Raw genomic sequence first — 15,580 nt, forward strand, 5'->3', positions numbered from 1 at the left:
CCAGAAACTTTCTAAAGTCAAGGACTAAGCCTATATTTTTACAACACCTCCAGGGACATCAACATCTCCCGGGCATTTTGTCTCAAGGTAATGCCATTGCGGATTCATTAGCTTCCTCATCCCAGTGCTACCTAACACAAGATGAGGCTATCTCCTTTCACGACCTTATTCATGTCAATTGGAGGGGGTTACAACATCGATACCCCCACGTCCCAATTAAAGAATTAAAGAAAATCATCCGAACTTGTAAGTCCTGCTCACCATTCTTACAGCTACCTCCCTTACAGGGGCCCAGGGTCAACCCTCATGGACTGGCGCCCAACCACCTCTGGCAAACTGATGTCACCTATTTCACTTTTTATGGAAAGCTTAAGTATATTTTTGTAACTGTTGACACCTTTTCTCACGCCTGCTGGGCTACAGCCCACACAAGTGAAAAGGCTAAACACGCTAACAATCATTTATTACAATGCTTTGTGGTTCTTGGCATTCCTAAACAAATTATAACTGATAATGGACCTTGTTTTACCAGCGCCTCATTTGCTACCTTTCTAAAGCATTGGGAAATTAAACATGTCACTGGTATCCCCTATAACCCTTACAGGCCAGACAATCATTGAAAGACAAAACAAAACATTAAAGGCCCAACTTTTAAAATAAAAAGGGGGAGCAGCACCCCCTCATGACCAGCTAAAGATGGCATTATGCACCTTAAATATTTTAAATTTTTCAAAAACTGACAACCTCACTCCTTTCCCGCGACACTGGACAACTACTCTTAAGTACTCTACTGTTAAGGTCCGATGGAGAGACCCTCCTCACAGGGGCCTGGAGGGGCCCTGATTCTCTCCTAACGGCAGGCAGAGGCTTTGGATGCGTCTTCCCCCAAAATGAAGACAAGCCCATCTGGGTCCCGGCCAGAGACCTCAAACACCTTCCCCCCACTGACCTTAATGACCCTAACCCAAGAGCCCAGCCTTCTTGAGGCCTTGTCTCTGTCTCTCTCTCTCTCACAGGAATGATGAGACACCTGTGGCTACCTGTTGCAGGGCGGTCCTCCCAGCCCTGCTATTGGAACTGTCCCCTGGTTGTCGGGGACCTGCGAGAAGTAACCCAATTGCTTAGAGTCTTACAGGAACAGATCTCCTCCCTGGCCTCAGTAGTCCTTCAACAGAAGAGGATTGGATTTACTAAGGGCAAAGGAGGGAGGCCTTTGTGTCTTCCTCAAGGAGGAGTGCTGCTTTTTTGTTAACCAATCTGGAGTCATCCAGGATCGAATTAAACAACTCCAAGACAGCCTTGAAAGTCGCCGGCGACACCTAATGGATTCTTATAATGGCTGGGGAGGGATGTGGGGAGGTTGGCTGCCCTATCTCCTGCTCTCCTGCCGTTGTTTGGTCCAATCACTGCCATAATTGCGCTTCTGCTCATTGGCCCCTGTGTGGTTAATGCCTTAGGCTCTTTTGTTAGAAAACAGCTTCATTCAATCCATGTCGACCAGCTGGAAGTCAGGTACCAGGCCCTTGTTAGTCAACAGGATACCCTGCTGGGTTACTGGCCAAACCTCTCCGCTCACCCCCTCATCTCCTAAAATAAGGGACTGGTAGCCAATGATGGGTAAGGTCCCCTGGGAATGGTTGACCTAAAACAGGATGGTCAGGCTCTCGACCCTGGCTTCTCCGATGATGGGCAACTTCCGATTCCTGACAGGGGGACAACCTAAGACAGGCAGAGTTATCCTCAAAATAAAAGGGGGAGATGCGGGGGGCTCCAATTGAAAAGGAAACAAATTGCTAAGCCTTCGCTGGACAAGGCTGCTGTGCCTTTGCTCAAGTTTGCCGCACTTCCGCATCCCAGTGACTCAGTGTTTCCAACAATCCAAGATGGCCCCCGGGGGAGGTACCTAGCCTGACAGGAGACTTCCGTATTCGTGAACAGTATGTGTCCTCAGCTGTGATCGGCCCTTGAGGGCGTGCCCGGCTCGTGTCCTTCCTTACCTTTCTGCTGGTTGGCTCGGTTCCCTAGTGCCCTGGACAGCCCCCTTTCTGTGTCTATAAAAGCTCTTCCCCTCCCAATAAAGTCGAGAACCCAGCTGCACCCTGGGTGTTGACTGATCTCCCGGCTCTGGTGTGGTTCCTTTGCCGCCAACACTTATCATCCCGCTAGGCCCCTGAGCTCCTCAGACCTGCTACCCCGTGACGAGTAGTGTAACAGTACCCTGAATCCATGGGAGATATGTTCCAAGATCCCCAGGGGATGCAAAATACCACACCCAACATCTACTGTGGTTTTCCCCATACTTATATACCTATGGTAAAGTTTAATTGGTAAAGTGGGATGGGCATTTGTCCTGGTGGTTAAGATGCCACTTAATACACATAGATCACATGTCAGAGTGTCTGGGTTCAAATCCTGGCTCCATTCCTAATTCTACCTTCCTGCATTAGCACATCCTGGCAGGCAGCAAGCAACGGCTCAAGTACTTAGGTCCTTGACACCTGCATGGGAGACCCAGAATGAGCTCCTAGGTCCTTCTTTGGCCTGGCCCAGTCTCAGCAGTTGTGGGCCTTTGGAGAATAGACCAGCAGATGGAAGAATTCTCTTGATTGGTCTGTCTGCCTATCTCTGTGCCTTTCAAATAAATGAAAAAAAAAAATCAATAAATGAAGCACAGGAAAAGATTAACAACACCATACTATAATACAATTGACATTATATTATAATAAACTATCAGCACTATTACTCTTTTTTGAAAAGGACTTATTTATTTGAAAGTCAGAGTTACAGAGAGGGAGGGAGAGACAGAGAGATCTTCCATCCACTGGTTCACCCGCCAAATGGCCACAACAGCTAGGAGTGGGCCAGACCAAAGCCAGGAGCCAAGAGCTTCTTCTGGGTCTCCCATGCAGATACAGGGGTCTAAGAACTTAGGCCATCCCCTGCTGCTTTCCCAGGCGCATTAGCAGGGAGCTGGATCAGAAGTGGAGCAGCCGGGACTGGAACAGGTGCCTATATGGGATGCCAGCACTGCAGGCAGCAGTTTAACCTGCCAGTGCTGCCCGCCCCGCCATGGCTTTCATGTGAGGCTATATTTCTACCAGGCTGCTGCCAGCCTCTGCCTGAGCATGAGAAACTACCGGAGTCAGGACTTTTCCTGCCCAACAAAGAACTGTAATAGGCAGCTTCGCTCAGGGAAGCCTTGCCTGCGCAGTCAAGACCGTCTCAGAACTGCACCATGTCTCAAGGTCCTCCCCAAACCCACCTCGCCCCCACCTCCATTCAGGACCGTCAGGCCTGCAGCACCATCTGAGGGCTCTCTCCACCTCCTGCTGTTCCCTTCCTTTTCCCCCTCACGGACACTTCCCCAGTTCATCACCTGAATGCCAAATCCTGGCATCTGTTCCTCAGACACTGCAGAAACCTATCAAGTGGCGGCACGTAAAATAATAAATGCATGTTTAGCTCTCCAGTAACCTAACTGGAGTCAAATACTAATCTGAGACAATTAGCAACAATGAAAGATGATAGAAGACGTTTTTTTAAGTGTTTTGAAATTTTAAATGCAAATGAAAGGCAAAACAGAAAGCTGGGTTCAGCTTGACTTAATCGAACACGTGGCTATTAGGCACATGCCACGTGCCACATACATTTTCAAACATACAAAGAACATGTTAGGCAAGGTATTGTGAAAGACAGACTCACAGGACAGGGACTCCCCATCTGTGCACACATCTTTTCCTCAGACCCTTTCCATCATTCATTTTAAACAACTTTCTTAAGCGTTTTGCACACACACATGCATGGTGTTCTGTGCAAGGTGGATGAGGACAAAATGACTTCATGTAAATCTTGAGTCCTGACTTAGAAAATAATGTGGTCGGGGATGGCGCTGTGGCATAGCAGGTAAAGCCACTGCCTGCAGTGCCAGCAGCCCAGCTGTTCCACTTCCAAGCCAGCTCTCTGCTCCGGCCTAGGAAAGCAGTAGAAGATGGCCCAAGTCCTTGGGCCCCAGCACCCAAATGGGAGACCCGGAAGAAGTCCCTGGCTCCTGGCTTCGGATTGGCGCAGCTCCAGCCGTCGTGGTCATGGCCATTTGGGGAGGGAACCAGCAGATAGATATTCTCTCTCTCTCTCTCATTCTCTCTTTCTCCCTTTCTTTCTCTCTCTCCCTCTGCCTCTCTGTAAGTCTTTCAAATAAATAAATCTTAAAAAAAAAAAAAAAAGAAAGAAAGAAAGAAAAGAATGTGGTCTCTAAAAGTAAACATCACTCTATTGTGCTCAGTCTTAGAATTCTCCTCCCTGGGCCTTCAAACAGAAAATGTCAAGACATTTTATCATGGAATCTTTAAGATTAGGAAAGTCCAGGCTGGCACTACAGCTCGCTAGGTTGATCCTCTGCCTGCGGCGCCGGTACCCCGGGTTCTAGTCCCGGTTGGGGCACCGGATTCTGTTCCGGTTGCTCCTCTTCCAGTCCAGCTCTTTGCTGTGGCCTGGGAGTGCAGTGGAGGATGGCCCAAGTGCTTGGGCCCCTTGTAGTCATATGAGAAACCCAGAAGAAGCTCCTGGTTCCTGGCTTCAGCCGTAACAGCCATTAGAGAAGTGAACCAGCAGATGGAAGGTATCTCCCCCCACCCCCACCCCACCTGCCCCTCTCTGTAATTCTACCTTTCAAATAAAATAAATAAATCTAAAAATAAAATAAATCTAAAAAAAGAAAAAAGATTACTTCTGCTAGGAATATTCTGGACATATGTCTTCTTGTAATTACACAACAGTTTCTCTACAGCATCTACCTGGAGGTGAAATTGCACAGTCCCAGGAGAAGTTCATGCTGAAGTTTGCTCTTTGCCAAAGTGGTTGTATGAACCTATGCTCCCAGCAGCAGTGGAGGACAATTCTTGCCACATGCTCTCCAGTGCTTGGCTCTTCACTTATTTTTCCATGACATTTGGTACCATAAACATACATTGCTTACCGTGTAAATGCCAATTCTACAAACAGCAAATGAGATCTGGATACATTCAGACATTCTCTATAAGATCAAAATAAGAATGAGAGATTACAACCAAATGGTTGCACCAGGGAGCTGGCTTCTTTCCCCTTGCTCTTATTTTCCTCTTTAAGGAAAACCTACTATATTCCAACATCTGCCTTATAAGGGAGTAGATGATTTTTCCCCCTTTCATCTGCTTTTTCCAGGATGGTTCAAGTAAGACAGGGATAACTCAGTATGGGGCATACTATTTCGTCATGAGACTATAAAGCAGGTATTTCATCTTCTAATACCATAGCATCATTTAAGGAATTGACTTATTATAATGGTTTAATTTCATTTCTTTTAAATGTTGCTACAATTTAATGACAAATTGTTTGACTGGTATAAGCTTGGTAAGTACTTATTTCTTTCAGTTCAATTCCTATTAGACCATAAATGTATATATATACATATATATAATAATAATATTATAATAATAATATATATATATAATCCTTAAAATGGACAGGAAACAAACTTACAAATGGAAAATTTTCAGTTATAGTTGATGGGCTGAAATTAAAGAGTAGACTAGGGTCCTTGATCTCAGAAGATCTATGACAAGATTCAATTTATATTCACAACTTCTCAATCCCAAATCAAGTTCAGATTCATAAACTGAATGGCAATTCACAAAGTCACATACACCAAACATGGGTGTTGGTTTCTTACCTTTAACTAGAAACATTTTTAGTACACTAAACTGGTCTATGGTCAAAAGAGCCCTAACTCTACACTGCCTAACATTGTTATGATGAATTATTGGAGTTAGGTAGAAGCTTTCTGATAAAGTTTATTGAAAATGCTACATATCTCGGCAATCATGGTTTCTACTTGTTGTTCAAGGAAGCGACATATAGGATCCCCAGATTTCCATGGTAGCCAAAGACTTCCAAAGGACTTGGCAACGAGTCCTATCAGACTCACTCCACAAAAGGTTTCTGCCTCTTCCAACTACATACATGTAAGAAACTAGGGGCCAGACTGTGGCACAGTGGGTTAAGCTGCCACCTGTGGCACCTGCATCTTATACAAGTACCAATTCAAATCCTTGTAGCTCCACTTCTGATCTAGTTCTCTACTAATGTGCCTGGGAAAGCAGCAGAAGATGGCCCAAGATTATGGGTCCCTGCCACCCATGTGGGAGACATGGATAAAGTTCCAGGTTCCTGGCTTCAGCCTGGCTCAGCCCTGGCTGTTGCTGCCATCTGGGGAGTAAAAAAGTAGACAGAAGCTCTCTCTCGCTCGCTCTCACTCTCTCTGTAACTCTGCTTTTCAAATAAATAAATAAATCTTAAAACTGAATTCTGTATGGTGAAAGGAATGTAATAAGCAAAAGACTGGAAAGCCAAAGGCTATCTATATGCCTAGACACTCAAAATTAAAATGACAGCAATGATAAATCAAACTTAAAAGATAAAAATTTGTTGGGCGAAATTCCTAAATTCAATCAACTTTCAAAAAACTTCTACTAAACATTTCACTGGTTCTACTAGTCAAAAGAAATGTCTGATGCTTTAGTATTAGAGATCATTTAATTATCAAGGCACTGTTATAACTGTTAGATTTTTATTTTATTTTTTTTTTTTTTTGACAGGCAGAGTGGACAGTGAGAGAGAGAGACAGAGAGAAAGGTCTTCCTTTTGCCGTTGGTTCACCCTCCAATGACCGCTGCGGCCGGCGCGCTGCGGCCAGCGCACCGCGCTGATCCGATGGCAGGAGCCAGGAGCCAGGTGCTTTTCCTGGTCTCCCATGGGGTGCAGGGTCCAAGCACCTGGGCCATCCTCCACTGCACTCCCTGGCCACAGCAGAGGGCTGGCCTGGAAGAGGGGCAACCAGGACAGAATCCGGCGCCCCGACCGGGACTAGAACCCGGTGTGCCGGCGCCGCAAGGCGGAGGATTAGCCTAGTGAGCCACGGCGCCGGCCTAGATTTTTTTTTTCTTAAAGATTTATTTATTTACTTGAGAGGCAGAGTTACAGATAGAGAGGAACAGAGAAAGAGGTCTCCCATCTGTCAGTTCACTCCCCAAATGACCACAACAGCCTGAGCTGGACTGATCCGAAGCTTCTTCTAGGTCTCCCATTTGGGTGCAGGGGCCCAAGCACCTGGGTCATCTTCCACTGCTTTCCCCAGGTGCATTAGCAGGGAGCTGGATCTAAGTGGAGCAGCTGGGAGTTGAACCACAGGTGGAGGCTTTACGCCACAGCACTGGCCCTGGATTGCTTTACTTTTAATGAAATGTACTTCCAAAGACAGCCTGACTCCAATGGTGTCCTCAGACCTGAAGACTCAGCATGTTCATCACCCCGCCTATCATCCATTCTTGTCATCACTTTTAGAAATTATCTAAGTTGGCCGGCACCATGGTTCACTAGGCTAGTCCTCCACCTTGCGGCGCCAGCACCCCGGGTTCTAGTTCCGGTCGGGGCGCCAGATTCTGTCCCGGTTGCCCCTCTTCCAGGCCAGCTCTCTGCTGTGGCCAGGGAGTGCAGTGGAGGATGGCCCAGGTGCTTGGGCCCTGCACCCCATGGGAGACCAGGAGAAGCACCTGGCTCCTGCCATCGGATCAGCGCGGTGCGCCGGCCGCGGCGGCCATTGGAGGGTGAACCAACGGCAAAGGAAGACCTTTCTCTCTGTCTCTCTCACTGTTCACTCTGCCTGTCAAAAAATAAATAAATAAATAAATAAATAAAATAAATTATCATCTAAGTTGTATAAACCTCTGTAGTCTAACACTGAGTTATTTCACAATGCTCTCAATAAGCTAGAAAAGTTATTTGCCCTAAGTAAAAAATTACTTTCTTTCATGTCACCTGTAATAAAAAAACTATTTCCCAGCCTCCCTTGGAGAAAAGTGTTATCATATGACTAAGTTCTCCAACTTGGGGTGTAAGGGAAGCAGGCTTACAGGGAACAGACTCAAAGAAACCCCCTTTTTGTTCTCTGTCCTTTCCTACTTCTTTTGCAGCCCATAAGTGAGACATAGGGTAGCTCAGGTGACAATCCTGGATTGTGAGGCCACACCAAGAACTCTGGGCACATGCAGTGACCACAAAGATAATTGAGCCCCGAGATGCCACTGATATTGAAGCTGCCATTCCCTCCTCTTCCAGACTTTGTACATGAACTTTAACTTCTTTAAAGACTATTGTGTTAAGGCGGGCTCTGTGGAGCAAGGAGTTAAGCTGCCATTTGCGATGCCCACAACCCAGAGTAGAGGACCTGGTTTAAATCCCCGCTACTCTGCTTCCAAGCCGGCTTTCTGCTAATGCTCACCCAGCAAGGTGGCTATGGTAGCTCAAGAATCTGAGTCCCTGATACCCACATGGGAAATCTGGACTGTACCCTAGTCCTAGCTTCAGCCTGGCCCAGCACCAGGCATTTGGGGAGTGAACCAGACAATTTGAGCTCTTTCTCTCTCTCTCAAATAAAGAAAAAAGAGAAAAGGTGCCCTCCACCCAGGGCCATGAGAGCAACTCTTGTTAAGATCTTTTAAAGAAATAGTTATCCCCTAGGTACCAAATTCCAACTTTCTGCTTCTTCCTTCTCACTTTTCCCAAATATACAAGTGCTGTGATGGAAACTGCCGAAACTATCACCCTGAACACTCTCTTTTTTCCTGACCATCCCTATTATGTCATGTTCCCATTAACCCCTAACCCTTACAAATAGTGTCTCACTCTTGGACACCCTACCTCAGACCAAGTGACACATCCAATCGCCCAAATTTCAGATTCATTCTAACAATACTGTTCCCAAGGACAGCCTCTTCCCTCTATCCAGTGGGAGCTGGTTATAAAGAGATATTTTAAAAGCATAACCAAACTTCCTTTGATCATGGCATAGGTACTGGTAATAAATTTAAAGTGATTGCTTCATAGTCTCTCTCTGTACAGATGGTCCATTTGCAGCATGTATACCCATGGGACATAAGGCATAGCTTGGAATGGAGAAGTAATTCTTTCCAATTAAGCTCAATCTTAAATAAATGGTGAACAAGTAGCCTCTAAATTGGCATTCACAAATCTACAAGTCATCTAAACTTACCTGTGGAAGAATCAAACACTATGAAGAAACCTTGAAAAGTTTGTGGCAAACAGAATTAAAAGGTAAGGTTATTTGGGTGCAAAAAATATTTGAAAGCCATGTATATGAAATGTCTTCAAAAACTATAAGGAAAAATGACTATTATGAAAAAACACTGCATAGATTTAAAAATCTTTTGACACCCAAATAATCACCTTTTCATTCCATTTTTCCATGGAGCTCCAGAAGTACCCTTCATATTATTTCAAAAACCAATCTCATCTTTTTTGCTGCCTCATCTGAGGAAAATGCAAAAAAGATATGTCAAAAGCAGGTCACACAGATTGGTTAGCATCACTTAAGACAGGTCTAGAGGAAAAAAAGAGGAAAAGACATGTAACACAGAAAAAGAAAATGAACACTCAACTTGAAGAGAGTAGGATTACTTACAGTTGATTGTTGTATTCCCTAAGAAATTTCAAAGGCAAGCATGAAAATAAAGGAGATCAAAAATAAAAAAAAAAAAAACACTTCAACAAGACGGCAGAAAATAAATGTAATCTACAGTCCAAAAGAATTTATTTCAAGGTGTAATTTCAGTTCCATCAGACGGTGAAAACACAGTAATTTCCTTTTATAAAGAGAGCTATTTCAAAAAATATAAACTGACAGTCCCAACGTTGACACACTATGCAATCCCTCATCCTGGTACAAAGCAAGATGGTGGCTGTGGCGCCTTATTTTCTCCTCTATGATTCTGCTTGGGATGAAAGTGAATAAAGCCAAGTCAGCTCTACAGAGTCTGGGAGCAGGATGTTAAAACTGGCGAAACAAGGAAGGGAACAGGAGAGCCTTAGCCGGGACCAGCGCATTCCAAACGAGGTTAACAAATGGGTCAGAGGCAAAGACGCAGGATTTGGGAAACTGTGAGTCGCAGACTCACGCAAGGAACAGGGGAGCACCCGGTGCTGTGTGGGTGAACCCCTCTGTGTAAAAGTCACATCCGTCATGCTTTGTCACTCCTCCAGACTGGAAATAAACTCTTGGAGAATGCCACCTACTTCAGAATGGGTCTCTCCTTCTGCTAGTGTTGTCGCTGCAAACATTAACAGTGAATTCTTTAACAGCTCCCTTAGTAGCTTTCAAAGTTATTTTTCCCCAAATGGGAAAAAAGTAATTAAAAAAAAAAAAAAAAACCTCATCACAAAATAAAATGAGGTTTTATTTGCCCAGAGTGGGAGAATTTGCACTTCAACACTTCTTTTATAACTTTTTCAGACTAGGAAAAAACAGCGGTGACCACAACTCTGACACAGAATATTCGCATCTAAAGCTAGGCTAGCCAAACACCCTTGACTCTTAACAAATAATAATAATCTTTAGCACAGTGAAATTCGATTATGAAGATTTGAAAAACCATATAGCAAAAGCAGTCCTCAAGAGTATAGTGCACTGGGTTAAGCTACCACCTGCAACACAGGTATCCCATGAGGGTGCTGGTTTGAGTCCTGGCTGCTCCACTTCAGATCCAGCTTCCTGCTAACGTGTCTTAGAAGGCAGCAGATGATAGCCCAAGTGCTTGGACCCCTGTCACCCACACAGGAAACCCAACTAGAGTTCCAGGTTTCTGGCTTTGGTCTGGCCCAGCTCAGGCCCTTATACCCATTTGGGGAATTGAACCAGCAGATGGAACATCTCTCTCTCTCTTTATAACTCTGTCTTTCAAATAAACAAACCTTGTGTTTAAAAAAATAACAGCGAGAGGGGAAGAAATCCTCTTCTAATTTACCAGAGTTAAATAATGAGCACCACTGATCTTGGTGGATTTATTCCTTCACTTTTTACCAAGCACTGATGATTTGAAAATTCAGGCCAAAAAAAAAAAAAAGAAAAGAAAAGAAAAAGGAAACAAAAATTTGTGAAGCCCTTTAAGGCCACAGGTACTGCTAGGTAAATACTAAGCCTGCGAAGATAACTAAGATCAAACCCTGGCATTGACGATCCTTAAGCCCAGGAGAGAGCCGTCACTTAACGGATCTGTGACTGGCAGCGCACAGTGAGGTAGGAAGGCAAAGTAGGAGCAAGGAACCCCCTATTCCAGGGGGGTCAGGAAGACTTCCTAGAGGGGCATCTCCTGAATTCAGTCTTCAAGGTTTGGAGTTGGCCAGGCAAAAGGCATGATAAAAGAAAAGGATCATTCCAGATGAAAACAACAACAGAAGTAAGAGCAAGACACATCACACAGGCTATGCAAGCATTCCAGGGCTGCTGGCACACACCCTGAACCCCCTCCTCTTCTTTCCAAATACTCACTTTCAACTCAATACCAGTTATGAAGAACTCGCTTGTCTACACGCTACCTAGAACTCATATCCATATGCACAGCTTCCTCAATTGAAGACTTACTGCTAACTCCTTGCAAAAAGCATTTCCATGTGTCGGGGACTAACCATGTGGGCCACATGCTGGAGCCTACTGTTCCTCCACATCATTTCCCAGGGAAAGGTCCCCGCCAGGAGGTGCAGCTGATCAGACCCACAGGCAGTCTGTTCTCAAACAGCCACCACACTGAGCCAGCAGGACAGGCTGGACTGATCAGATCTCTAAGATCTGAGCTGACAGACACTGACGATGAAGCAGTTAAGCTACGCAAACTGAAGCTCAGAGAACACAAAAAGAAAGCCTCCTAAAATAATTTCATGAAGGCCGGCGCCACGGGTCAATAGGATAATCCTCAGCCTTGCAGCGCCGGCACACGGGGTTCTAGTCCCGGTCGGGGTGCCGGATTTTGTCCCAATTGCCCCTCTTCCAGGCCAGCTCTCTGCTGTGGCCCAGGAGTGCAGTGGAGGATGGCCCAGGTACTTGGGCCCTGCACCCGCATGGAAGACCAGGAGAAGCACCTGGCTCCTGGCTTTGGAACAGCGTGGTGTGCCGGACGCAGCGCAACGGCCGCGGCGGCCATTGGAGGGTGAACCAACGGCAAAGGAAGACCTTTATCTCTGTCTCTCTCTCACTTTCCACTCTGCCTGTCAAAGAAAAAAATTTTTTTTTAATAAAAAAAATAATTTCATGGCTATAAAGAATCACGGTAACCTAGATTTAGGAGGAAGCCAAAAGTACAAATAAAAAGAAAAGATAGTCTCTCAGGAGGGAAACACAATCATCTTCTACTCTTTTGTGATCCTGCTGTCTAGAATACCGAAGTGAAGGCAGGAGCTTTGGTAGCAATTTTGGACTATGAGTTTAGTCTAATCAGCTTGGGGCCTTAATTATCTCTGCACTAATTTGCCTAAGAACAAAATTAAACTTTTTTTTTTTTTTTGACAGGCAGAGTTAGACAGTGAGAGAGAGAGAGAGACAGAGAGAAAGGTCTTCCTTCCATTGGCTCACTCCCCTAATGGCCGCCATGGCTGGTGCTGCACCGATCCGAAGCCAGGAGCCGGGCTCTTCCACCCAGTCTCCTATGCGGGTGCAGGGACCCAACCACTTGGGCCATCCTCCACTGCCCTCCCAGGCCACAGCAGAGAGCTGGACTGGAAGAGGAGCAACCGGGACTAGTACCTGCCACCCCAACCAGGACTAGAACCCAGGGTGCCGGCACCGCAGGTGGAGGATTAGCCAATTTTGGGCCACGGTGCCAGCCCAAAATTAAACTTTCAAAAGCACTATCGACATGGATGTTTTAAAAAGATTTATTTATTTACCTGAAAGGTAGAGTAACTGACACAGAGAAGGATAGACAGAGATCTTCATCCACTGGTTCATCCCCCAAATGGCCACAACAGCTAGGGCTGTGCCAAGCTGAAGCCAGGAGCTAGAAGCTTCTTCTGGGTCTCCCACATGGGTGCAGGGGCCCAGGGATTTGGGCCATCTTCTGCTGCTTTCCCAGGAGCATTAGCAGGGAGCTGGACTGGAAGTGGAGCAGCCAGGACATGAACAGTCACACATATCAGGTGCTGGCACTGTAGGTGGTGGCTTTACTTGCTACACCACAACACCAGCCCCATCATGGATTTTTTTTTTTTAGATTGGACTTTGTGAGTAGGAATATTTATTGAATCATAAAATACATGTAAGCAATACATGCAATAAATCCCAGTCCTAACTGATATTGTGGTTGAGATCATCAAATGAGACACAGCACCCTGAGAAGCAGAACAGCCCCTTAAGACCGTTCAATGGAAGTGTTTGGTGTTCCACGTTAGAGTAGCATCATTACCCCAATCTGGAGATGGAGAAACAAATACCAGTTCCCAGCCTGTGACAGAACCATGATTTGATCTCACGTCTCCTGCACATCAGAGCCAATAGTCTTAACTATCAAGAACTGAACACAAATGAAGTCAGGCAAACTGAGTATACAAGGTTCACGGTATTTTATGGCTCAACAAATATTCTGACTACCAAAGGCCAATAAAAACAAAATTCCATGTTGATGTAGTATCACTTATCTACCACAATTAACACTTCAGGCAAGTCCCTCTGTACCTCCTGCCCGTGTAAACATAAAAGGCTTTTCCCCGACACCAGGACCAAAGACAGGGTAGATGGGCAATCAGGACCGACTAGAGGCACCAGTTATGCGTAGTGACAAATGCCTGCCAAATTCTGATTTGTAAGGAGTGAAACAGCTTTTCTGGAGCATGCAGGATACTGGGAGGCTTAGGGTGTATTTTCTAAGGTCAATGTCAGCCAGACCACTGATGCCCCTGAATGTTCATAGTGCCCCAGTTTGCTAAACCTAAGGTGGAGTAGCAAACCTTGAAAGGCTCAAGGATTTTAGATGATCAAGCCGAAGTCTCTAATGTACTTGGCATTCATTCTCTTCACTAATTAAACAAACACATACTTGCGCTGAGCACCTACTTTGTGTCAGTACTGTACCTGCTGGAGACTAAACATGGAGTCTACTCTAGCAGGGAGAGCACACAAAAATAAATCAATCAAGTTAGATGGTGACAAGTCCTACAAAGAGAAACAATAGGAAGTTCAGGGAGTGAAGGTTTAGGGTATTGTTACATTTGAGTGCACATGTAGCCATTCTAATAGTTACGGACAGTAATAAAAAGGAGGTGCAGATGTAGCCATTCTAACAGTTATAGACAGTAATAAAAAGGAGGTGCCAGAAAGGCTTTCAGCAGCTTTGCTTCCAAAATCCCTGGCACCAACAAACAGTCTTCTACCAGGAAAAGTCACGGCGCCAGCACTCCATTCAGTAGCCCACAAATATGTACTGAGAAGCAGTCTGGGGAGCATTAAGAACACAGCTGTGGGTATCAAGACTTCCTGGAATCAAATCCTGGCCATACAACTGACTATTGGCAGGACCCTGGGCAAACTGCCTCATGTTCTGCATCCTAATTTGTCATCTATAAATGAGGATAATAGTTCAGGTTGACATCCCTAAACTGAAATCTCAGAAGCTCCAAAAACGGCTTCCGGTTTTGCAGCATCTCAGATTTTGACTTTTCAGATCAGCAATGCTCAACTGGTAAAGTCTAGGCGAATATTCTAAAATCTGAAAAATTTTGAAATCTGAAACACTCCTGATCCCAAGCATTCTGAATAAAGAGTGCCCAACTTGTAGCATCTATCTCATCGCGCACTATGAGGATTCAGAGAGCTACGAAAGGAAATAGTAAATTCCAGATTCGTGTGTATTTTTTAATTGAGTGTCTTCTGCCTTTCAGGCACACAGAATCCTCCAAGCTTCTGCACAGAGGGGCCTCAGACACTGAAAGGGCCCAGGGGACGCACTCTGCCCTCAGCTTCTGTGGACATCCCGGATTCAGGCCTTCTTCCCTACTCCTGGTACCTCCTCCTGCTCCACCTATGTCATCAGTGTTAATTCTTGTGATCTCTCACTGCAAAGACTGGGATGGGAACTCTGAGATTCCCCAAAGGAGGAAATACCCCAAAGCCAAAGGACTTAGCTCCCAACAATCTCTGCTCAACAGACCCGGCATCTGGATCAAAACAAAACAATATTCATGGGGCCGGTGCTGTGACGCAATGGATTAACACCCCGGCCTGCAGTGTCGGCATCCCATATGGGTGCCGGTTCGAGACACAGCTGCTCCACTTTTGGTCCAGCTCCCTATTATGGCCTGGGAAAGCAGTAGAGAATGGCTCAGGTCCTTGGGCCCCTGCACCCGTGTGGGAGACCCGGAGGAAGCTCCTGGCTTCGGATCAGCACAGCTCCGGCTGTTGCAGCCAATTGGGGAATGAACCATCGGATGGAAGACCTCTTTCTCTCTCTCTCTCTCTCTGCCTCTCCTCTCTCTGTGTAACTCTTTCAAATAAATAAATAGATCTTTAAAAACAAACAAACAAAAAAAAACATTCACCTCTACCCAGACCTCACATATAGGTTGTGCACGAGTTAGTACTATCTAGAGGTTTGCGTCTCCGTTATGTAAAGTTGTATGACTCAATAATCATTCAATATTATTTAATAGTTTTACATTTTATTTATTTATATTTGTATTTGATAGGCAGGCAGACAAATCTCCCATC

At 45.4% G+C, this 15,580-nt stretch overlaps 1 protein-coding gene across 5 annotated transcripts in view; it reads right to left on the reverse strand.

Annotated features, from left to right (window-relative positions):
* ARL15 (ARF like GTPase 15) overlaps nt 1-15,580 on the reverse strand; it is a 489,350-nt gene that overhangs the window by 446,342 nt on the left and 27,428 nt on the right. The window contains exon 2 of one of the 5 annotated variants that reach the window (XM_051853778.2): nt 9,515-9,532. The exons of 3 other annotated variants lie outside the window; for them this stretch is intronic. In XM_051853778.2, coding sequence (XP_051709738.1) covers nt 9,515-9,532 — 18 coding nt within the window. Of the gene's footprint in view, nt 1-4,975; nt 5,033-9,514; nt 9,533-15,580 lie in introns of all 5 variants that reach the window. One more of the 5 variants, XM_051853776.2, reaches the window with a different exon arrangement.

Source organism: Oryctolagus cuniculus, chromosome 14 (assembly GCF_964237555.1).
Source record: "Oryctolagus cuniculus chromosome 14, mOryCun1.1, whole genome shotgun sequence".
In the NCBI taxonomy this organism is placed as follows: Eukaryota; Metazoa; Chordata; class Mammalia; order Lagomorpha; family Leporidae; genus Oryctolagus; species Oryctolagus cuniculus.